The sequence below is a fragment of the Emys orbicularis genome, chromosome 9, assembly GCF_028017835.1.
Source record: "Emys orbicularis isolate rEmyOrb1 chromosome 9, rEmyOrb1.hap1, whole genome shotgun sequence".
In the NCBI taxonomy this organism is placed as follows: domain Eukaryota; kingdom Metazoa; phylum Chordata; order Testudines; family Emydidae; genus Emys; species Emys orbicularis.
In genome coordinates, this window is record NC_088691.1 from 21,623,913 (window position 1) to 21,649,961 (window position 26,049).

The 26,049-nt window shown below is 39.5% G+C and overlaps 1 protein-coding gene across 1 annotated transcript in view; it reads right to left on the bottom strand.

The window, feature by feature from the left end:
• Positions 1 to 5,840: 5,840 nt before the first annotated feature.
• The window catches only part of CHIC1 (cysteine rich hydrophobic domain 1), a 30,209-nt gene continuing 10,000 nt past the window's right edge, over positions 5,841 to 26,049 (bottom strand). The window contains exons 3-6 of the mRNA XM_065410531.1: positions 11,568 to 11,723; positions 8,454 to 8,510; positions 7,799 to 7,858; positions 5,841 to 6,109 (exon numbers count right to left, since the gene is read on the bottom strand). Of these exons, the coding sequence (XP_065266603.1) occupies positions 6,059 to 6,109; positions 7,799 to 7,858; positions 8,454 to 8,510; positions 11,568 to 11,723 (324 nt within the window). The 3' untranslated portion in view covers positions 5,841 to 6,058. The remainder of the gene's footprint in view (positions 6,110 to 7,798; positions 7,859 to 8,453; positions 8,511 to 11,567; positions 11,724 to 26,049) is intronic.

Sequence of the window (26,049 nt, forward strand, 5' to 3'; positions counted from 1 at the left end):
AAGAAGCGCCGAGTAGACACTGAATAGGACTAAACTATGTACAGACTAGTTTTTTGCCTTTTGTTTCATAATAAATTTTATTTATATAACCCTTTTGCTGATTTTTAAAGTGTTACATAAACAGGACAGGTGAAATATTATCATGTAAAGCAACCATAAACACATGAAAAGACCTAGGTTTACAATTTATGATTAAAACTCTACACAATATACACAGACATAAAATGTAAAAACTTAAATATCTTAGAAACAGTAGCCAGTTGTTTTAATTGTCATATTTGAATTCAGCACATCAAAATACATAATAAATAGCACATTTTATCTCTGAAGCAGACGACTTCTCAAAAATTGTAGACCAGTGTAATTAGAGGATTTATCCATTCAATTTTTTACAGCACTTGTCCCTTTAGTATCTAAGCACTATATAAACAGTAACAGATTTACAGCAAGTTTACACTGCAATTTAGTGTAATTGTAGTGTAGATAGATATATCCAAGCTAGCTTTCTTCTAGCTAGTACAAGTAACAATAGCAGTGAAGATGCAGTGGCACAAACATCGGCATGAGCTAGCAACCTGAGTACATACCCAGGGTCCTCAGTGGGCTTATACTTGGTTGCTAGTCTGTGCTGACATGTCTTCGTTATTCACTAGATTAAAGCTAGTGCAGGTAAATTTACCCTCGCTACAATTACACTTAAATTGCACTGTAAGCTTCACTACATCCCTGTAATGTAAGGAAATATCCTCATTTTACAGATGGGAATGGAAGCACAGACAGATTGATTTACCCAGACTCAGAGGAAGTCTGTAACAGAGCAGAGACAAAATCCCAGATCTCTCTCGTCACAATTTACTGCTTTAACCACAAAAATCACCCTTCTCCCATGGGTGGAAATGGAAGCATATATAGACTCATGCCAATTTCCCCCCCTTCCTTCTTCAAAGGTGCAACATAGTGGTGATCGATTGTCCTTCTAGGCGCTACTGTCCACTCCAGAGGCAGCTGCATTTTCAGTAGCTCTGTACATATGGTTTGTAAAACAAGGGGGTACAACATGTAATACAAGTGACTAAACCCATTTGCTATTAAAAACACAAAATGCAAGTCAGAATAAAATTGGCTAATAGAGATTTGGCCCAACACCCAGAAGTGTTCTGTTTTAGAGGGATTTGAGTATTGGGTTGTAGCAATGAAATAAAACTTGTCAGTGAAGTGCACACGTTGGAATGCTTTTTCATTTGCCTAATGTACTGAGAAAATGCAGAGCTCTAGAAAACGGTGCTCTATCTTTGAGCAATATACTTACATATGCTAGTTACAGGGCATTCCCCACTACATAGAATGCCAAAGGACTTGTGTATAAAATCTCACTCTCATAAGAAAAGTAGGTAATCAACAACTATAGAATGGGAAATGGTGCTTTACAGCGTTGTGCTGTATATACAGTCTTCTATTCAAGTGTTTTTGTCTAACAGGCACATGTTCTTGTGCCCCAGTCAGGCTCCCCTTGAGGTGGAACTATAGCAGAATGAAAAGAACTTGCTTTTCTCAGTTCTGAGAAGTCCTCACCATTGAGCTCCGATCCAGCAGGCATTGCGGATGCCTTGGATTTGAAGATGGCACAGGCTAGCTCCAAAACTGTGGTTCCTATTGCCCAGAGCGCTATCTCCACAGTGGCAAGTGAAAAACAGTTCTTGAAAAAAGTCAGTATCAGCCAATTGGACAGATTCTATGAAGAAGTAGGAGCACAGCCCAGAATGATTCCAAGGCCTCCACTACCCTCAGTCCAGCAGAGCCTTCATAAATTGCTGACTCCTGGTACCTTGAGCAGGTAAACGTGGTGGAGGCCCTGATGTAGATTACTATCTGGCTGGGTCAGATAGACAACAGTCTTCTTTGTAATAAAGACTCAAAAATTGACATACAGGTCTGTCGCATCTTAGGCGCATTTAACATGTGCGATTTCAGCTTTACGCGGTCGGCAAAAACAAAACAAAAAAAGAGAAAAATAACAATTTAAATACTGTTTCTGTAGTGTGGGCGATTCCACCTGCCATTACACTCCATGTAATTTTGACTATACGCGATTTTCGCTTTAGGTGCTGACTATGGAACGTAACCCCAGCGTAAGATGAGACAGACTTGTATATGTGACAACAGAAGAGGCGCAAAAGGGTGTTTTCCATTTCTACACAAACTTCACATTATTTGTTTTCATCTCTGGATATAATTAAAATAAAAACGTTTTGAAAAGTGATTCAGATTAACCAAGTTTGACTTCCAGCTTCTTTAATGGCACAGATCAATGCAGTAAATCGTAGAGACAAAGCTTATTTAGGATTTTATTCAAAAAACTTCAAGGTGTGAGGTCCTATTAAAAAAAGTGGCTATTTACTTGTAAACAGAATAAAAATGTTAAGAACTCAATAAAAAATCCTTTCATACAACTTAAACAAAAACAGATTTCTGATGAGTTACAACTAATGTTACACTTTCATAAAAACAACAAAAACAAAGATTGGAACAGGAATATCAGACAACATTGTTTACTAAAATGGTCAGAACTATTTACATTGAATATTAACTGTTTGACATTTTTATTGCTCAAACGCTAATGTTTATAGATAAATGTAGTAAACGGACGTCAGGAGACACTAATACACGCATATTCATGTTTTTGCATACAGATTTCTGTACTTATCAAGATGAGCGTATGAACTTTATCAAGACTACACTAAATTTAGCAAAAATTATTTTGTTTCTAGTCTCATACATAATCAAATCTAAACTTTCTACACATGTTCATATACATTTCTTTAGGCCAGTATGAAACTATTCTCAAAAAAGTCATTTTAAAGCCAGTAGATGAGTTTTCCTTCTCTGCCAATATTCTATAATACTGTGACATTTCCTAATACAGAAGTCTGGAAAAGAAAACAACGATCAAAGTATTCTGACAAAACTTAAATTAAACAATGTTTCCAGACTTGCTTTTCAGGAAATTTGTGGCAAATTACGTTTACAGATATTCACTTAAACTGGTTCCCTTTTCTCCCCCTCTGCACAGCATTTTCTCTTTCATTTGAACAAGTCAAGGCACTTTCCTTTCCATTTGCATTAAACTTTGTTACCGCTACTCTTTGTTGTATCACTATGGACCCTCTCTGATTAACAATTACTCACCATGGATAGGTTTTTACAAATTCATATTTACTTATAGCTTTTAAGGTAATATAGATGTTATAAGACTGAAAACTATCAGATGAATATTCACGTATTAAAGCAAATGGTAGTCAAAACAGAACCTGTGGGCAGAATGCAGCCCACAGTCTAAAGCAACACCTGTGGCTGCCTTCATCTTTAAATGAGAAAAATGAGCTATGTCATTTGAATGTTGGCATTTGTAACACAATCCAAAATTACCTCTTTATTCAGATGAAGTTTGCTGTAATCAGCTGTCTTGGCTCTCATGCTCCAGGCCATTTGCTAGTATTGCCTCATAGCTGGGCAAAATTTAGGTGCCCGTTTTTGAACTAAATTTTAATGGGGGTGAAGACTAAACAATTTGTAATCTGACATTTAAAAAAAACCTAAGAATTTATGTTCTTAAATGTGTCATTTTCATACAGCTACAAGTGCAAGTCTTTTAAATTAATAACCCATTGAACATACTGTCTAACTGGGGAGAGCTGATGGTATTTTCTCTCAGCCTGGCAGTGTTTCACAAAAATGTGTTATAAATCAGATGGAACAATTCTGACCTGCATATCCTAAGGTCAGACACAGACTTCCGTCTAAGGGGAAGGACTGCTAATAGCTATGAGACTAAAGAGTATTCAATATTCACTACTACTCATGACATCAAACTCTCATTGGCTTTCTTGTCCCCTCAGCTGCAGAGGAACATTCTGAAAATATAGTCACTCAAATGAGGGAAGGAAATAAAGAGCGTGGTGTGGTTTCTGGGCTGTTGGTTAACAAAAATGAGAGGGAATAATTATTAACAACCTCTAGCATAACAGTAAGAAGCTTCCGTTACTTAAGATTTTAAGGTATTAAAAATGCTTACAATTATTCTTTTATTAGCAACACTTACTGCCCAGAATCCTGTTTTAACAGAAGTGAATATAAAATTAGGCATGCTATTCCAATTCTGTTTTGCACTCTATTTTCTCCGAGTCTTTAAGCATTCCCTCTGCTTCCAACCCTTAGTGCCATATTATGTTGAAATGTGTCTATGCTTTTTGTAGTTCTGTAATAAAAAAGTTTCAGCTAAGTTTATAGTCAGACATTATTGTAGATTTTTTTTTTTAAAGTACTTACATTCTAGTGTTTTAAAATGCAGTTAGCGGACACTGATCTACTAACGTGAACTGAACCCTGTCTACTAAGCTGACAATCCATTTCAGCATTCAAATTTCTCAGCTTGAAGCATCACTCTTGGCAGCTGTGGTTGGAAATTACATCACAAGTACAGGAGTTTCTCGTTCCTCAGCTGAGCAACAAAAAGGATGAAGAATTTGACTCAACAAGACTACATGCCTGTAACTGGCTCTCTGTCCCTCACCACTGTCATGACAGTCTGCTAGAAGTCATGTCAACTGCAGCTATTTAAATTCAATGGTTTAAACAAATGCTTTCTTCAATTCCAACCAGGGTTTGTACCATTCCTTTTCACTATGGATTAATATTTCAGAGGAAAGTCTAAAATCAATCTGGAACTGGAAAACGTAGGCACCAAATAGCATCACAAAGAATCCAAATAACTGTAAAGCAATGCCTGGACACTAAGTTACGATAAAGCTCCTTGAGGCAAATATCAACTCATCATGGCTCACATCAAACAACTGTTTTGTGGTTCTCTGTTATTCTGTTTGACAATATGTATGCTGCTCCTTTTTCATTCTGGAAAGGATGCAGTTTTAGTTAACTGCTTAATATATAAAAAATAATATCAGGTACCACTGTGCTATAAAAATAATAAGTTTAATGTTTCTTCTGTATTGATTTACCTGTCCCAAGTAGTTGGCTTTAGTTATAACATTTCAGTCCAATTACTTTAAATTTGCTTCTTTGCTTTTTTTTTTTTTTTAAACACATTTTTTCCTGACTTCCATATATTTGTGTCTTTAAAACAGGCTTTTAGGATAGTCTGATAATATATTAGTTGCAGTCTACTCCACAAATACAACTTGTCCAAAAGATGAGAATACTTAAGATTCCTTATTTCAGGTACTAACCAAGACACCTGAAAAATCTCTGAAGAAACACAGAAATGCTATGCATTTTTCATCCATTTACTAACAAAGTGCATCTGAGCCCTACACCTGATAGTATGTACAAACTCATTATGGCTTTACCATAAAAATGGCATATGAATGGGTCCATACAATCAGGATGCTAATAAATGTCATTAATAAATCTATGTAGAACTGTTGGCAATACAATCAGAGCTATATTACATTCTGTAAACCTTGACATACCACACTTTACATTATGCAACGAGGCACTATTTACAAATCCACAGGGGATAAAATAATTAACCCTCTAATGTAAGTGATGATTTTGCAAAGTGCGGGACAAAACCAGTGCTGTTAATTGCAAGTCCTATGCAAGCAAGTTATAGTAAAATCATTGCTAACTACTGGAAGCTTACTTGGATGTTTCTATTGAGGATTTATAGAAATGTGATTTTAGAATGAAATACAATATGATACAGAGTTAGGATGTACATGTGGAAACAGTAAGTATGGAAATTAATAAGGCAGCATGCTCAGAACAAGTTTTAAGCTGCACTGATGTTAGATCCTTAGTGGCAACTATATCTATTATTGTTAATGTTAAAAATTCAGAGTGCAACATAAAAGCCTCATTTAACATAAAAAATGTGCAAATTGTTTTCTTCTTAAACAAAAGAAAATAACATAGCAAGGAAGATATTCTACCAAATAACATTTTTAAGTCACAGCAAAGTAGACCATCTTCTTTCCAAAATCAGCTACAAGGCACTAAGAGTAGGAAATGGCAGGTAACACGAAAGACTGAATACTGGTCCTCAGTCAGGTCGAAATATGGGATATTTTGGTAAGAATTCTATTAGTATTACCTGTTGAAGAAAAAACACAACATATTAACCAAACTGATTAGTTCTTTAGAATAATGTCAATGCAACCGTATACATATTTATTGCCATGTGATTGCTACTGGACTTGACATGTGCAGAACCTATACCACCCAGACATGTTATCAATATTTTAAGGGAAAATAACCTCCCGGATACATAAGCTTAAAAAAAAAAAAATCAGGTACTGAGAAGAGTCCTTCTGTCCTAGGTCCCATTGGAAAGTACCTTGTGGGTGGCTGGGATTCCCTCCATGACTTTTTCCACTTGGCTTATCCCAGAACACCTCGTTCAGTTGTGGGAGAGCACTTTATTCAGTCTTCTGGAATCCAAGAAATCAGTTCAACTCTAGGCTCATCCCTGAGGTTTCTTTATTGGCATACAATCAAACTATACGCTGCTACCTCGATATAAAGCGACCCGATAGAACACGAATTCGGATATAACGCGGTAAAGCAGTGCTCCGAGGGGGCGGGGCTGCGCACTCCGGTGGATCAAAGCAACTTCAATATAACACGGTTTCACCTATAACGCGGTAAGACTTTTTGGCTCCCGAGGACAGCATTATATCGAGGTAGAGGTGTACTTGAGTTGACCAGGCTCAAGTGTAGGGGTTGGTACAGGGTATACCACACATCCGAAATACATAATCACGAATCAATTTATACAGATACTTACACTTACTACATCATATCACACACTATGATTGGTCTACTCATTTTTTGTAGCCAATCCCTAACTAAATCATGAGCTGTTTGTGCACTCCACTACATGCTAGGCCACTCCACTACAGCTGCAAGTTATCACACATTGCTTACTATCCTTCTCTCTCTTTTCTACTAGCTACACCTTTTACATATTTACAAGGGTACTGTAACTTATGCTTTGTTCATTGTTTCGTGTCCTTGCTAAGACTAGACCTATAGTATACACCAATGTTTTTGGCTAAGTGACCTTCCCTGAAGTATAAAAGGTAATTTTTATGCCCATCTGAAGAGGAAAACATAGTCAAACAAGATGAACATCTTGAACTCTGCTTTCTTAGATGGATCCACTATCTTGGTCAAAGCTCTAGGCAAACGCAAACCAACAAAAATTTGCTGAAGTAGCCAAAAAACTACAAAAATTAAACACTTTAAAGTCTATGCTATAATAGCTACTTGTGAGTTATTTACAGCTACTTTAATAAAGGAGAAATGGAGAGGTTTGTTCAGTGAGTATTCAACAGGTGGAGAGGAACTGAGGATGTGGGTAAGAACTAAGAAGGGGTGAGGGAATCTGTAACCTCACTATAACAGATAAGGTTCCTGGGGACTCTAACTGTCAACTATTATTCAACACAAATCTCTTACAGTAGGGCTCTGAACAGGCAATGTTATGAAGGAGAAACCCTGTTTTCAAATGATAATGTCTAAGTTTTACTACATGCAGCAGCTGGACTGTTATGTTGCCATCTTCATGTATCAAAATAGGATTGTTTCATTCTACTAGCCAAGAGTTTCTGTAGTGAGTGACACACATGGTGAATTTCCAAAGGTTGTGTGTACATCAGCTGAGAACGAATTAGTCATGAGGAGACTGAAGGGTAAAGAGTCTGGTAATTAGTGACATTTGAACTATTAAATCACACTGTAGTGATAGATACTAAAAATGTAACAGAAAAAGAATACTTACATATTCCATCATATTGCTAGTTTCACATTTCCTTTTACTCAGCTTCCAGTGCAAACCAAGCTAAGAAAATAATTATTGTGGGATTAAAGGTGTACTATTGCATTATTTCTCATCAACAACGTAATACAAGCTTCAGCAATATCTAACTGTTCAAGATCTCAAGCATGTCTTTTACATTTCATACACTTTAAGGTGTGAGATGAATTTAGTATTTTAGCTCCAGTCCTAAAACAAGCTAATAGCATTCCTGTATTCCAGGGGTCGGCAACGTTTGGCACGCGGCTCGCCAGGGTAAGCACCCTAGCGGGCCGGGCCAGTTTATTTACCTGCTGACGTGGCAGGTTCGGCCGATCACGGCCCCCACTGGCCGCAGTTCGCCGTCCCAGGCCAATGGGGGCGGCGGGAAGCCGCAGCCAGCACATCCCTCGCCCACGCCGCTTCCCGCTGCCCCCATTGGCCCAGTGGGGGCCGTGATCGGCCGAACCTGCCGCATCAGCAGGTAAACAAACTGGCCCGGCCCGCTAGGGTCCTTACCCTGGCGAGCTGCGTGCCAACGTTGCCGACTCCTGCTGTATTCCAACTGTGCAGTATTTTATTAATTCTAAATAAAAGTGGGAAAAGAAATTTATAGATTCTAGTTCTTAATATTTCTTACCTTATGATATAGTCTGTTATTTTCCCATTCTAGCAACTTCTGAATTGATCTTCTAGTCTAGGAAAGAAAATCAACATTATATTAGAAATGGCTCAGCTATCAACCTCATTCCCAAAGGTCTTAAAATTATATTTGCAGCTCTCAAGCATCACATGTAAAGTGGTAATGTATGTTTTAGGAAAGGATAACTAAGCAAAGGAAGAATTTCACCTTGGAGAAGTCTTGCCTTCCCAAATCCACTTGTCTCAAGCATAGAATATAGGGGTGGGAGAGTAGGGGCGTCTTATCAGAATTATAGATTATGATTTCTCTCTAGACTCAGAAGCTCCATCATTCCCACTACCTTTCTCAGCCGTACAATTTTGGAGTCATCTTGGACTCAGCATTTTTGGGTGCTCAAGTAGCTAAGTCAGCAAAACTCCATCTTCCATCTGTTACTGGTCAAAAGATTACAACCATCTGACCTGGTCACAGTGATCCACATCACTGTGACCTCTGGGCTCCAGTATTGCAACTCATATCTAGGAATGAAACTACATATGCTGAAAAAATCTCCAGCTGCTTAGTGACATAGGACTCTGAATGTATCATCCTGGTGCTCTGCTCTCTGCTCTGGCTTCCGAGTACACCGAGTCCAATTCAAGGCCTATGGCCTGATATTCAAAATCCTCTAAGGGACTGGCCACATGTACCTAACAGATCACCGGTCTTGCAACCAGTTCAGACATGCCGTGATGGTTATGTTCCACCAGGGCAAGGGAACTCTTAACACATTGTGAGAATCACAAGTACAGGAAACAGAACATACATAGGAGCTGGATCTACAATATAGAACTAAAAAAAATAAGTGACCTTCAAAACAGCCACTTGGAGGGCTAAATGGAAAATTAATTTCTTAAACTAATCAAACTATTTCACCAATAAGGTGAAAAGGAAAAAGAGACAGAGATCCATAGATTTCAAGGCCACAAAGGTTGTGATCTAGTCTGACCCCTGCATAACACAAACCATAGAATTTCCCCCAGTAATTCCTGTGTCAAACCCAATAACTGTGGTTGGGGCTAGAGCATCTCTTTTAGAAAGACATCCAATCTTGATTTTAAGAAGGAGAGAATCCACCATTTCCCTTGATAAGTTTTTCTAATTGTTTAACTACTCATTTTTAAAATTTGCATTTATTTCCAATTTGAGTTGGTCTAGCTTCAAACTCCAGCCACTGGATCTTGTTATGCCTTTATCAGATTAGAGAACCTTTCACTATCAGACATCTTATGTGGGTATTTGTAGACAGTGATCAGGTCACTTAACCCTGTCTTCAATAAACTAAATAGATTAATCTATAATCCTTCACTGTAAAGCGTGTTTTCCTGTCCTCAAATAATTTTTATAGCTCTTATCTGAATTCTCTCCACTTTTTCAACATTTTTTTAAGTGTTTACACCTGAATGGAAACAATATTCCAGTTATGGTCTGATCAGTGCAATATTATCTCCCTACTCCTACTCTATATACACCTGTTTATACCTTTGAGGATTACATTAACCCTTTTGGCTCCAGCATTGGACTGGGAGCTTGTGTTCATTTGGATGTTTGTCCTAAATCCTTTTCAGAGTTACTGCTTTCCAGGAGGAAGCCTCCACCCCTCGCACCTCATCCAGATCACTCTGTAAAAGTGATACAAGTGTTATTTCTATTTTAAATGCTTGGGAAGCATTCAGATACATTGATGAACACTGTATAGGATTAGACAAGGGCTATGTCTACACTACAGAGCATATGCTGGCATTAGGGTGACCAGATGTCCTGATTCTATAGGGACAGTCCCGTTATTTGGGGCTTTTTCTTATATAGGCTCCTATTACCCCCACCCCACATCCCGATTTTTCACACTTGATATCTGGTCACCCTCGCTGGCATAGCCCCCCAGCATATTATGTATGGTAACAGAAGGAGCTATTCTGCTGGTGTAGGAATGCCACGTTAGCTATGCTGACAGAAACACTCTTATGTAAGCATAGCTGGGCCTACACTGCTTTTTTTTTGTTGGCATAGCTATGTTGCAAGGGTGTGTAGTTTTTTTGATGCCCCTGACTGACATAGCTATGACAGTATATGTTTTCAGTGTAGACCAAGCCTAGGTTAGAGTGCTTGGAGATCCTTTCTGGGGACCAGTGAAGGAGGGAAACTGAGGCAGGTGCAGCTGTCGTGCTGTGTCCTGCCATGGAAGGGCACTTAAGGAGGAGCCAACTGTATGACAGCAGCCCAGTGGGTTAAAGCACTATGCTTTTCAACCTTGATATCAACCCCTATTAGGTCAAACATTAAATGCAATGTCTCCTTGTACACCCCAGCAAAGGTTTGTCCTCTATTACAAAAACCACATATTTTGGTTCTCTCTATTTAAGAAAAGCCCCAAAATCATAATATAAGGGATGCTGCAGGGCAGAACTAGTGTGATCTGGAAGAGGGGCAAAGGAAAATGCCTGCCTGCATTCTGCTTCACTCCAAGCAGTTCTATTATTGTTACTTTCATAAGCAAATTGAAGGAGCTGCCAGACCACTTCTCTCTGCAGGTGGTGCAACCTGCAGACCTTTTTTGGGTGGAGTTTAGTGCACTTTCCTTTTCACAGTTAGCTCACTAGAGATAGAAACAAAACTAGACAATGGGAGAAATGGCCCAATCTTTTGACCGTCTAGAACATTAGCTTCAATTCACAATGATAAATCCTGATATGAAACTAGAAAAGTAACAAATGGATGAAGGAGTATACTGTTTCTTCCTTTAATAAACTGTACAATGTACACAGGTTTAAAAAGAGATTTCAGTCTATTTAGGATGTTCTTTGGCTCAATAACTGCTACTCCGGCACAACTCATTGTTATTAACATAATTCAACATTGTTTACTTTATATATATAAATATAATTTTCTGTTACTATTAAAGATTAACAGCTAGCAGACATATCTCAACAGTTAAAGGGAGACTTACGATGGCAACTGGGGATACAGAAAGAAGTTTCAGAATAAAGAAAGGCATCATTACTTAAAGGCTATTAAACATTAGCAGCAGTTGTCAATTTTTGGTCACAATGCAACTTTGAAATGTGCACTTACTCTTTTATTAAGACAGATAACCGGCCACAGGCTGCAACCCAGGGTGCAGCAGCAGCAAAGACAGCCACAAAGCAGCCATTTTACATTGACAGGGAGATTCTTCTTTAAACACGCATTCACACGGCTGATACTAGTCTTAAATTCTTCTGGAGCAACCTACAACAGAAATGGCAAACTTTAACTGGAAGCCTTGCAGATGTGCTTTCTTGTTCACTGGTTCCATGGATTACAACATAAGTGACAGAGGTACAGTTATTAGGTGTGAAACAAAGCTACACCTCTACCCCGATATAACGCGACCCGCTATAACACAAATTCGGATATAATGTGGTAAAGCAGCGCTCCGGGAGGGGGGCGGGGCTGCATGCTCCATCGGATCAAAGCAAGTTCAATATAACGCGGTTTCACCTATAACGCGGTAAGATTTTTTGGCTCCCGAGGACAGCTTTATATCGGGGTAGAGGTGTATATAAACCCTCCAGAAACATTGCTAGTACAGCTAGTGTGAAAGTTCACCTTCCTAAATCAAGTCTATTTATCCTGTTTGCTTGAATTTTTTTTTAATGTAAAAATGATAATTGCAGTAAGTTAGAAGAGTTTCTTCCCATGTTCTCTTGCAACTGTTAATAAATCAATTGTGTTGATAACACAACCATCCCCTGTAAAACTATATTAGGAACAGAGCCAAGCAACACACAAATTGGTGATGTTGACAAAAAATTGGATGAAAAAGACATTTTGGTTTTCAAGGAAACAAAAGGTAACTTTGTATGTAAAAAGGTGACATTTCACACACAAAACAAGTATTCATCACTGTGTCTAATTTCTCCCTATCACAAGCTTGTAACCTGCATGTGAAGTTGCCCTCTCTTTGGAGTGAAAAGCTGTGCTTGCCAATAGAAATGAAAATATTTCTTCCAGGAACAAATTACTGATTGGTACCATCCCACATCTCTAATTATGGTATCCTGCTGAGGAGGCGTAACCAAGAAGGGAACAGGTGGGTTATAATAACTATGCTTTATATAGGAGTATAAAACATGCCAAGGATCAGCAGCGTGCTGAACAGTGATGTGAAGGTTTGAAGCATTAGATGTATTCCTTCCTATTTCAACTAATTTTGTTGCTTGCTATGGTGTATAAATCATACAATGAAGAGTGGCTGGTTCTTGAAGAGTGGCTGATTCGGAGATAAGTAAAAGTTACAAACATTGGCCAAGATTTTCCAGAGTGACTGGTGGTTCTGGATGCCTCAATAAGTGGGTGCTTAACTTGAAAGACTTTAAAGGGGCCTGATTTTCAGAGAGTGGACGCTCAGTGCTTTCTGAAAGTTAGGGCTCTTTAAAGTATAAGTGACACACTCACTAACCAAGGCACCCCAAAATCACTAATCACTCTGGAAAGCCTTGGCCAAGGTCTTTATGACTGAAAGTTTACTAAGACAGTGATATACAGTGAAGTAAATTTACCCCCTTTCACTTACAGAAACCCCCACCCCGATTTATAAAATATCCACTGCAAGTGTCACAAAGCAAGACTCATGATTATTTTAGTTACGAAGCAGTGGAAGCACAAGAGAGTGTCTCCACCTTTTAAAGTCTCCATTAATAGCCAAAACAAGATTTGAATAAAGCAAATTTGTAAGGACAGACAACCCTAGATTCTGTAACCCTACGGTTTGGTGGGACATTATCTGAGACTGCAAAGTATCTTTTTCAAGAGAAAACAATTTAAAGCAGCAAGACAAATTATAATGATTTTGATATTCCACCTGATAATTTTTAGTACGTTTTACTTTCTTTTCTCAAAACAACAAACTTACTTTTAAAGGATTATTGTTTGGGGGGGGAGAGGAGTGAACAAGAGGATGTTTACCAAAGTAACTTATGTACTGCCTCTGCAGATTCACGTTGCAAGACTGTATGCATGAGCTTCCCCAATGGCTGCATGCCCCTATTCCGGCATTTTAAACCCAAGGGTACAAAGGCCCACATGCATCCAACTGTTTCTCAGTTCTTTTTAACTACAGCTGAAACTTCAAAAGCAAACCTATCCAGTTCTGAGGATTTCTTAAGAGGTTTTGTCTTGTCCAAGAAATAATCAACAGCCCTCTCAACAACCAAGGTGTACAGCAAAGATCAACACAGAAGATCTCATGACTTCAAAAAACACTGACAAAAATATGATATCAACAAAAGTGATAGTAAAAAGTCAACAATTTAGTATATAATATTAAGACTATTAATCAGCTGTGTGAAAATTAGTACAAGGAAGTTATGCCATTAAAGGCTGCCTTTCTTAAGATCTCTTGGCAAATGGCATAGCCTTCAGGAAGGAACCTTTATTAAAAGACCACAAGCAGGAGCAGAGCTAATGGAACTGAGAATATCTGGTGAGCCCAACCAGAATCACCTGGCCCTTTTAGCTAAATATTCCTGATAACTTTTAGTAAAAAGGTACATATGTGCATTCTCTTCTCCAATGTGACACAACATTTGAAACCAAGCTGTGATCATGAATATCCTGGAATAATATATTGGCTACACTGTACTCTGATTCAGGGTAAAGCAATTACTTCCAGGTGACATTTGGCAGAGAAGGAATTTGCTAAACTCTCTGAAAACCCCATGCATTGATTTGACCATATGCTACTTATCTGCTAGGATGTTCTTCATTACTGCCAAAATGCAAGTTGAAGTCGGTACGCGTATGGATGCACTAGCATCACAAATGCACTGCTTGTTGATACAACACAGAAGACTGAGGACTCTGCCTGTTCAAATAAACTGTGTATTGACAGGTGTTATCTATGTGAATATCCATCGTCTTTGCTCTGATCAGAGGAATAAAAGCATGAAGCCCTCAGCCCCAACCAGTTACTGTTTAATGTAAGTTCCTGAGTTCTTATAATTGACAACACGTGTTAGAAGTCCACAACTCTTCTTACAGGAGGCAAACAAGTACCTTCCAAGAACTCAGAAAAGTTCTTAAGTGTCAGAACCTGAGTGGCACTAAGACCAAATTTCCCCATTTTCACTCAACTTCAGCATTGGGCAGAGAACAAGTGATCTTTAGAAAATTAATCATGCCCCAATAAGATGACTCTTAGAAGCCAAATGTCTAATATGGAAACAACTTCAGGCTCTGCCACACAAGCCACTTTGTAGCTTGCAATTTCACTGACTCAGATAATCTCCCCCATTGAATCTGAAGTGCTTCCTATGCTTGTTTTATCAAGATGTGGGAGCATGAGTCCTGGCAATCTTTTCAATTTAAAGTAGGACTTATACGGCTCAAAGATGTAATGAGACTTTGCCACTAGCACCAATTTTGTTAAGTCTCAATTTTCACACGAGATATTAATATATCCTGTAGTGGTTTTCTATGAGAAGGACTGGGGATCAGGATTTGGCCTGAACTCAAACTGAAAAGCATATATCCATTCAAGAACTCCAGGACCCAGCAACCTAGAAAGATACCTGATATTCTGCAATGCCTGTGAACATCTTAAAAATTAAAATGGGTTCTAGATCTTCCAGTGAAACAGCAGTTTTGCCAGAAGTGCAGAAGAAGCTGATGGACCAAGATGGATGACTGTTTCTGCAGTGACTAAAAACATCTCCTGCACCCTTCGGTGATGTGATGAAGAACTATGCTGGACCAAGAAACCTCTTTAAAAAATAAAAAAGCAGCTTCTGTTGCTTCCCAGCCTCAGTGTTCTAACTATTAATCTGACTGCAGAATTATAAAGCCAGCCATGATGTGGACTACAGTGGTCATAACCAGGGACCTAGTTGCAGGGTCTGACATGTCATTGTAGACCAGGGGTGGCCAACCTGAGCCTGAGAAGGAGCCAGAATTTACCAATGTACATTGCCAAAAAGCCACAGTAATGCATCAGCAGCCCCCTCAGCAGCTCCCCTCCCCGCTCCCAGGGCCTCCCACCCACTGTCAGCCCAGCCGATCAGTGCTTCCCCCTCCCTCCCCGCACCTCCCGATCAGCTGTTTCGTGGCATGCAGGAGGCTCTGGGGGGAAGGGGGGAAGGATCGAGGGTACGGCAGGTTCGGGAGGGGGCAGGAAGAGGTGGAGTGGAGGCAGGGCCTGTGGCAGAGCAGTGAGCACACCCAGCACATTGGAAAGTTGGCACCTGTAGCTCCAGCCCCGGAGTCGATGCCTATACAAGGAGCCGCATATTAACTCCTGAAGAGCCGCATGTGGCTCCGGAGCCACAGGTTGGCCACCCCTGTTGTAGACCATCAACGAGTAAATTTTGCAAATTTCTGAACTACTCCAGTGAAGGAGATCTTTCATAATTAGAACCAATCTTCATCAAAGTCTCTCCCAGACCAAGAAGACCAATGCACATTACTGGATAGCTGTTTTCCCCTATGCTTTCTGCTATTTTTAGAAGCTGAAACGTGGATTTGGGGAATGCCTCAAACTCTTAAACTACCTGGCTGTTCTACTCATAGGCAAATCACCTTTTTGCATCCAGGTTCAGACCTGGAAGAGCCTTCCAAAATCCAATGACTAGATCCTTCTCCAACAGATACGAGGACTTCATGGGCAAAGACCCAGAAGAAACTTCTAGCATCATGCAACAATTTCTCTCAGAAATCTCTTGCAGGAGTGCTCTTAAGTGCCTGAGTCCCCATGGCTTCCTCCGTGTCAGGGCATGGAGTCCTGAACTACAATCTCTTTTTTGACCTGCAAAGGAAATCTAAACAGAATCCACACAAAATCTATGAACTTAGTACTAGATAAATACTTTATGAACTAAAATACTCAATGAAGTCCAGTCCCAATGCAAGCAGAGGATAGGGCTCTGTCCACTTAGGCCAATGGAAAGAGGTAATGATGTATAATTGCGGGTGTGGAGGAGCTTACACCCTTGATTTTAGAATGCTGTGACAGAGGCATACAAATACTCCCACAAAAGCTGCTTTGAAATGAGTCCGACTGCTGAATGGCAGGACCTGTGATCTCATAATGGGATCTGTGCGGGCAAAGTCATGGAGAATATAACGAACATATTATTTTAACAGGAACTTTGCTGAACACACACGTACTCCACATGTGCTCTTAAATCTGATACTGAATAAGGTAAAAAGTCTTTTGAAATATATCTGGTTATGACGTAGAGATTAGAATTTTTACATTTTATATATGAAACTTCAAAAAAGGATAACAATTTGCAACACTGGTCATAGTAATTGATTAATCTGTTTTGATATTTAAAAAGGAAGCTTTTATTTTTCCAGAGTATTGACTATCAAAACATTTTCCTATTAGTAGTTTTAATATGATGAGATTTAATTCTATAGATATTCTTTTAATGGCAACCACTGGAACAGCTGAGTAAATTCTAGAATAATTACAATCAAAGACAACTGATATTATTGTCAATTTACTTTAACAGAAATCATTGCTACCATAGCAAGAACTTTTCAGAAGTGTACAGTAAATGGATTGTTATATGAGGTTACAAATCTTTGTTTAGCATTAAGGCAAAAATCCCATCTCCCGCAGCAATACCATCCATCCTGATTGGCGAGAAAGGATTACTGGGTTTATTTCCTGGCCACTAGCAACTCTCAGAGAAACCCTCAAGAATTAGGCTTTACACTAGAGGTGGGCAAACTATGGCCCGCAGGCCACATCCGGCCCGCGGGACCCTCCTGCCCGGCCCCTGAGCTCCTGGCCCAGGAGGCTGGCTCCCAGCCCCGCCCTTGCTGTTCCCCCTCCCCCGCAGCCTCAGCTCGCCGCGCTGCCAGTGCAATGCTCTGGGCGGCGGGGCTCTTGCAGAGCCACAGCCTGTCCTGGTGCTCTGGGAGGCACAGCTGTAGCGCTGCCAGCCACCGATGCTCCAGGCAGTGCGGTAAGGGAGCAGGGGGGGTTGGATAGAGGGCAGGGGAGTTTGGGGTGGTGGTCAGGGGGTGGGGGTGTGGATAGGGGGCGGTCAGAGGGCGGGGAACAGGGGGATTGAATGGGGGCAGAGGTCCGGGGGGGGGCAGTCAGGAAGGAGAGGAGGGGTTGGATGGGGGGCGGGGGGCAGTCAGGGGTTCTGGGGGCAGTCAGGGGACAGGGAGAAGGGGTGGTTGGATGGGGCAGGGGTTCCAGGGGGGCAGTCAGGAATGAGAGGAGGGGTTGGATTGGGTGGCGGGTCAGGGGTTCCGGGGGCAGTCAGGGGGCGAGAAGCGGGGGGGGGGGGGTCGGATAGGGGGTGGAGGCAGGGCCATGCCTGGCTGTTTGGGGAGGCACAGCCTCCCCTAACCAGCCCTCCATACAATTTCAGAAACCCGATGTGGCCCTCAGGCCAAAAAGTTTGCCCGCCCCTGCTTTACACAGAGCATGAGCAATCCCTACACAACCTCAACCAAATCTTGCTATATTCCATCCCGCAATTTCTGTACATCAGAAATGCATCAGTTTCACTGCCACCTTTGTTCTTCCACATCTGCAGAGGAGGGGGCAGGAAATATTGAAGATAGGATCCCGCTACCTCCTAAGAGCATAGAAAAGACTGCAGGAGTGGGTGCCAAAAAAACCACAACAGCTGTTTCCTGACCATTTGGATCACTGATCATTAAAATCAGTGGTCATTTGGGTTTGCACATAAGCCAGGCTTGCTGCCAGTTAACAAAAGAACATTAATCAGGGTGGTACTTTTTGGTAGCATGAATGAATAACTATGCAGTGAATATTTTAGAAGAGTATTTACTTTTTGAGGCTAAGGAAACAAGCTTGCATTCTCTGACAAATGGGCAAGTTAAAATAAAGTGTATACTTTATAATTTAAAAAAAAAACAAATTATTCAATTCTTTTCATGAGCACAAATGGAACAATTCCAATTGATAGTGACTGAAATATCAAAATTTAAAATACTTTTTTTGCACCAGATCTTTCACTGGAATAAAGGAAATTTGTTTATCACAGCTATTTGTGGATGGGTTTATGTTAATTTTAAAATTAAGGAACATGGCACACAAAATAATCAACCAAGGGAAATGGGGAAAGCCCAGGAACCGCCCCCCCCCCCCACGATTTTTTAAAAAGAAAAATGGAAAAAGAATAATATATAGTGTAAGAAAAAAATCCTACAATAGTAGGAGGGTGGAGTAGAAGATTTAATAGGTTTTCTCCCCATCTTTAACTTTTGTGAAAAATGGATATAATTCCATAACACTTCATCTATACTCTTAATGCAAATTTTATATTAAAACAAACAAACCTTGGTAGACTGCTGCATAGCCCACTAACATACAATTTTTGCAGTTACAGATGGTGGATGCTTATTCTCCAGGCATGTTGGGGTTGAGTGCATTAATGAGTCTGTGGTGTTAACTTTTAAGGAAATTAACTGAAATTAATCTCTTAAATTATGGTTCTGTTCTGAAGCGTGACTCTACACAAATGGCACCTTTTCATTCAAGAGAAATTAAGCATTTGTGTTTTCAGTCATATATGTTTACTTTAAGTGACAAAAATAAATGACTACTTTTTGCTCCTACTAGCACTGCGTTGCCAACTTTGCTAAAGGAGTTAGAACTGGATTCTAGTCTCTCTTTTACATCATGCACAGCTTTGCAAACCAAGTTTCAACAAGTTACATCATCTGGCACAAACTTACTGAAGGCAATGGAGTTACATAGATGTCTCTAGTATGCAAGTCTTTTTACCACAGTTTTAGAAATCAAGCAATGATAAATAGTTCTGTGAATCAGAGATACTTTTCTCCATTAGAAACTTAAGTTTTGGTATTTGATACCAAGGTGATTCACCTTGGGGTAGACAGAAATAATATAATTCTGTTCATGTCAGTTTACAATTAATTTACAGCTCAGCAACCTTTGTCTCAAATTAAAGAACAAATGCTTTTCAACCGATAAAAACTGAGTTTTAAATCCATCTATTTTATAAGCATTCATACCATGTTCATTTGTACATATAGGCACTGTAGGTGTTTATTTAAAAAGTTACTGCACATTTGGTATCAAATTCTTTTGTAATCCGATAAAGATGTAGCATTTTTCACATCAAGAAATTAATAATGTACTGTATTTTTTTATGAAATACATAATATTGTGCCAATTTACCAATACAATGCCTTCCAGAACACAAATTCTAGTGGACCATATCCATTTTGTTGCCACATTGAATCTGTAGCTTTCCTTCATTTGATTCTGAAGCTTTGAGAGATTAATTTTAAAGTGTTGTATTGGAAAGATTTTAGTTAATTGTCAATACATAATTCACAGCATGCTTAAACTCTGCATTTGAATAATTTTGGAAAAATCGCTTGGAGGGTTTCTGGCTGGATCTTGAAAAGAAAGATAAGTACGCTGCTTCTGGCTGTGCAGTCCACATTGTAAAGAGAGATTAGTTCCTTTTAGGCCTTTAAAAAAACATAAAAGAGGGGGGATCGTAATATTTTACAACAGGATGCAAGAGAATCTGCAAACAGAGGAAGAGAGCAAGCAAAGCCCAGCAGGCCTGATCTGCCTCCTTCAATCATCATGATCACAAACGCTATCCATCACATGTCGTGTTGGATCACAATACTAAGGGTACATTTTATGGCTTACACTTCCCTGCATTGCACACTAATCTCTGTATAGGACCCCTTATTGTTTTAAGATCAGGGCAGGAAGCTCCACTTTCTTCTTTAAGGTTCACTGGCTCTGTCATTTTCTTGTCACCTGGAGCAGTGTGCTGTTGTGCCATATATCATGAATAGTACTTTTCCAGTTTGGTTTAGCCTTTGTGATAATGAAGGAATCTCCTCTTTCCTAAACCTAGAGGACTATAAGTTATTTTGCATACAAGATTACAGACAAGTCTTAGTTTAAATAGCATTTTAAACAAACTATTTAAAATGGATCCAACATACCTATAAAATATACATATAGAATTTGGCCACCAAAACCCATCAAGCTAGATTTAAAATAATGAAGTTATACAATCTGTATTTTAGATATTAGACCCTACCTCTTGTTCATCTCTTAAAAACTGTAAAGAATCAAAAACATGCAACATCAGCAGTTTGAAGACCCAGTTCTACCTAGGTAGATGTGTTAAGGTTAGTATCGATTTATCTTGAAAGTTGAGAAGCTGACTAGATTAGTAGGCCCAATTTTTGACCCACCTGAAACTTTCCCCCTATATATCTGTTTTCAGAGCCCATATAACCTCCACTACACATGTGCCCATTCCCCCAAAAAAGAGAGCAATGTTTCAGTGTGCTTTTCAGTTACCATTTTAGGTTTGCTTATTTTCTCTGCATCTTAGCACTCAAGAATTCTATAATGAATAACCAGTACCTGTAAACAATGGGGGAATATTTCAGTTAAGAAACAGATTAGTGTTGTAATAACAAGAATACCTAGCACTTCAGTAGTATTTGTCTATAGATCTCAAAAGCACTTCAAAGTTTAAGTATTACTATCCTCATGTTACAGAGGGGGAAACTGAGACTTACACAGGTTAAGCAAATTTCCCAGAGTCACAACGTGAGCCAGTATCATAATTCCAAAGTGTTAATATTTTTTGGGAGACAGTTACCTAGACAGCATCTTTTTAAAAATTAGACCTTTAGTGTTATTTTAAGGATTTACCTTTGGGTTTTCCTCCAGTAATATTTATTATAAAAGAAAACACAGCCCACATCTAATGGCTTAACTAATGCATCCAAGCTGCTGGACTGGATAATATGAACTCACAGATCTATTAAATTGTTATGCCTGTGTTCTGAATAAAATATTACTTTGTTTTATTGCATTGTGCATTATTCTTAACAAAGAATCTTATACATCTTAACAATAGAATGGTTGACTAAAGAAGGGACTATGCTATGTATAACATGGACTTTCAGAGCGCAATCATTCCGATGCTTTTTACGTTACATTTATTTTTTTAAAATAAATGTAACAACTGACTGCAAAATTCACCCTTGTGAACTTTGGGTGCCACTGAAAATACATTTATACTGAAATTAAACAGACATGTTTTGGTTTTTTTAAAATAGATCAACAAATGGCCAGGACCAGCATGTTTGCTTCTTGCATTCACCTGAGCACAAGATTCTTCTTCCTCAAAACCAAAGATGATAGTAACTGGCAGTTAGCAAGAGAAATTATTTGCTTTTTATTAGGGCTGTCGATTAATTGCAGTAAACTCACGTGATTAACTCAAAAAAATTAATCGTGATTAATTGCACTGTTAAACAATAGAATACCAATTGAAATTTATTAAATATTTTTGGATGTTTTTCTACATTTTCAAATATATTGATTTCAATTACAACACAGAATACAAAGTGTATAGTTCTCACTTTATATTGTTATTTTTTATTACAAATATTTGCACTGTAAAAATGATAAACAAAAGAAATCATATTTTTCAATTCACCTCATAGAAGTACTGTAGTGCAATCTGTTTATCATGAAAGTGCAACTTACAAATATAGATTTTTTTTTTGTTAAATAATTGCAATAAAAAACAAAACAATGTAAAACTTTAGCGCCTACAAGTCCACTCTGTCCTACTTCTTGTTCAGACAATCACTAAGAGAAATAAGTTTGTTTACATTTATGGGAGATAATGCTGTCCGCTTCTTATTTACAATGTTACCTGAAAGTGAGAACAGGCATTCGCATGGCACTTTTGTAGCTGGCATTGCAGGGTATTTACGTGCCAGATATGCTAAACATTCATATGCTTCTTCACGCTCCCGCCACCATTCCAGAGGACATGCTTCCATGCTGATGACACTTGTTAAAAAAATAATGCATTAATTAAATTTATGACTAAACTCCTTTGGGAAGAATGGTATGTCTCCTGTTCTGTTTTACCTGCATTCTGCCATATATTTCACGTTATAGCAGTCTCAAATGATGACCTAGCACATGTTGTTCATTTTAAGAACACTTTCACTGCAGATTTGACAAAATACCAATGTGAAATTTCTAAAGATAGCTACAGCACTCGACCCAAGTTTAAGAACCTGAAGTGCCTTTCAAAATCTGAGAGAGTATGGAGCATGCTTTCAAAAGTCTTAAAAGCACAACATTCTGATGCGGAAACTACAGAACCCGAACAACCAAAAAGGAAAATCAACCTTCTGCTGGGGGCATCTGACTCAGATGATGAAAATGAACATGCGTTGGTCCACACTGCTTTGGATCATTATCTAGCAGAATCCGTCATCAGCATGGATGCATGTCCTCTGGAATAGTAGTTGAAGCATGAAAGGACATATGAATCTTTAGCAGGGCCGGCTCTGGCTTTTTTGCCGCCCCAGGCAAAAAAGCCTCCGGCCGCCCCCCCCTCCCCCCCAGCGGGGGGGGGGGGGGGGGAGGGCGGCCGGAGTCCCGGGGGGAGGGCGGTGAACCCCGGCCGGGGCTCCGCTCTCCCCGGCGGCCGGGGGGAGGGCACCGGGGGGGGAGGGCGGCCAGAGCCCTGGGAGGAGGGCGGCGAGCCCCGGCCGGGGCTCCGCTCTCCCCGGCGGCCGGGGGGAGGGCGCGGGGGGGAGGGCGGCCGGAGCCCTGGGAGGAGGGTGGAGTGCCCCGCTGGGGCTCCGCTCTCCGCGGCGGCCAGAGCGCCGGGGGGAGGGCGGCGAGCCCGGCCGTGGCCCCGCTCTCCCCGGCGGCGGGAGCCGGAGCGCCGCGCCGCCCCCCTCCAGGTGCCGCCCCAAGCACAAGCTTGGTGGGCTGGTGCCTGGAGCCGGCCCTGATCTTTAGCATATCTGGCACGTAAATATCTTGTGACACTAGCTATAACAGTGCCATATGAATGCCCGTTCTCACTTTCAGATGACGTTGTAAACAAGAAGTGGGCAGCATTATCTTCTGAAAATGTAAACAAACTTGTTTGTCTGAGCAATTTGCTGAACACAAAGTAGGACTGAATGGACTTTCTAGGCGCTGAAGTTTTACATTGTTTTATTTTTGAATGCAGCTTTTTTTTGTACATAATTCTACATTTGTAAGTTAAACTTTCATGGTAAAGAGATTGCACTACACTACTTGTATTACGTGAATGAAAAAAATACTATTTCTTTTGTTTTTTACAATGCAAATATTTGTAATCAAAAATAAATATAAAGTGAGCACTGTACACTTTGTATTCTGTGTTGTAATTGAAATCAATATATTTGAAAATGTAGAAAATATCCAAAATATTTAAATAAATGGTATTCTATTATTGTTTAACAGTGCGATTAATCGCATGATTAATTGCGATTAATTTTTTTAATCACTTGACAGCCCTACTTTTTCTCGCACAGGAGACTATTTGTTTATTTCGAGATTTCTATAATTGAGAACAGCTCCTCAAATTGGTATGGGAAAAAGGTAAAAAACACAGATTCTGATTTCTGAAAACAAAAAATATACAGTAGAACCTCAGCGTTACAAACACCAGTTATGAACTGACCAGTCAACCACACACCTGAACCGGAAGTACGCAATCAGGCAGCAGCAGAGACCCCACCCCACCCCCCAAAAAAGGCAAATACAGTACTGTGTTAAATGTAAAAAAACCTAAATACTATTAAAAAAATAAAGGGAAAGTTTAATTTTGTTTTGATAAGGTAAGGAAACTTTCTGTGCTTGTTTCATTTAAATTAAGATGGTTAAAAAGCAGCATTTTTTTCCTGCATAGTAAAATTTCAAAGTCAATGTTCATTTGTAAACTTTTGAAAGAACAACCATAATGTTTTTTACAGAGATACAAACATTTCAGAGTTACGAACAATCTCCATTCCCGGGGTGTTCGTAATTTTGAGGTTCTACTGTATCCTGCACCCAGTTATATCAGATATGATTTTTTATTTACACCATTATATGAAAGCCCTCAACAAGTAAGAATGAAAGGGGGATATAAGAAGCCAGTCAACTTCTATTTTTTCCCTCTGAACCTAAAGAGAAAAGTCAGTTGACCTGTAATGAAAATTTTTGCTGTCGAACCTGGAGAATGCTCATAAACCAGTTAACGCTGAAAACACCATTAAGAGGAAAATGAGAGAGACACTGACGTTTCCATTAAAGTTTTATTTAAACTAGCATTTGTTAAATTCAATATTGAATTATGCTTTAACAATTATTCATGAAATTTTCCGTACTGGTAGCTACATTTATAGAAAAATATGCTTATTTGAAACATCTGTTGAATTTTCACATTTTTTTCAAATCGAGTTTAGTTTGTTGCTTTACATCAAGGAATTATTTCTGAACGTTTAACTTAAGGCCCAGGAGAATACACCAACATGTAACATGGCAAAAACCCATTTAGTGATACTGGATCTGATTCAAAACCCAATGAAGTCAATGAGATCCTTTCCCTATTCTGGGATTAGGCCCAGATTTACCAGGTTGCCTTCTGACACCTTGAAAATCCAAATGGCAACCTGCCTTTTCACCATTTAATTCAACTGCTGTCAAATAATTTGTGGGACAGAGATGCAGTATTTTCATAATCATCATGTTCCAGGAGGAAAAACAGGTGGATTTGTCAGAACCAGACAGAGGATGCCATCCAAATGCATGTATGTACAATGTTAATATGACTCAATAGTGAGTGCAAAGGCAGTAGGAGACCTTAGCTACACACTTTGTCATTAGGGAGAGTAACAAGAGCTGAACCTTCCGCCCCCAGATTCTGAAAGGGAATAGTACAGTATGGGGTGAAACAAAGGGAAAAGTTAGAGTAATGTAACTTAATTTAAAGACATGAGAAAAGTCAGAACAAGCAGCACAAATCTGAAATAGAGGTAATGTATGAACAAAGAAAGGTTTTAAAGCAAGAACCAAGATCTGGTCACAACATTTCATTAATAGAGGACTATCAATTTTAAAAGGGGATTTCTGCTAACCTCTGTCAGTCAAGATACAGAATACTATGAAAAGTGGGAGGATTTCCTCCAAAAACGTGGTGAGCCGACTATACTTTTTCTTCTGCAAAATATCATTTTTACAAATGACCAAATAACTATAGATGTGCTTAGCAAAGCGATCAAACATTTTTTTCATTTACAGGCTTACACTGGAGGCCAGACAGTCTATGGAGAAATGGAATTCCAACCCCCACCCCCAAAAAGTGTTAAAGTGAATTCAGTGCTTGAGAGAGAAACCAGATTGAAAGGCACTGAAGTCCTTTATTTAATCCATACAACTGGTAGCACAGGCTTCTGGATCCATAAACCCAGGGTGTGCCACTGTCATGTTTTGAAGAGACTGCCTATAGAGGAGTGAAGCTACTGTAGGTGAGGTCAGACCCCCTTGGTCCTTCTTTGCTCAGACTTGACAATGACTGCAACTGTGGTGAGTAGTTTTTATGACGTGGACATATTCACTAGGAACTGGGCAGCGACTGCCAAATTGGTTCATGTAGGACAGAGTGGCAGACAGTAACAACGTCCTGTCACTACTGACCTGGAAGGGATTTGGCTTAGACTTATTCTACCTGAATTCAAGAATAATGCT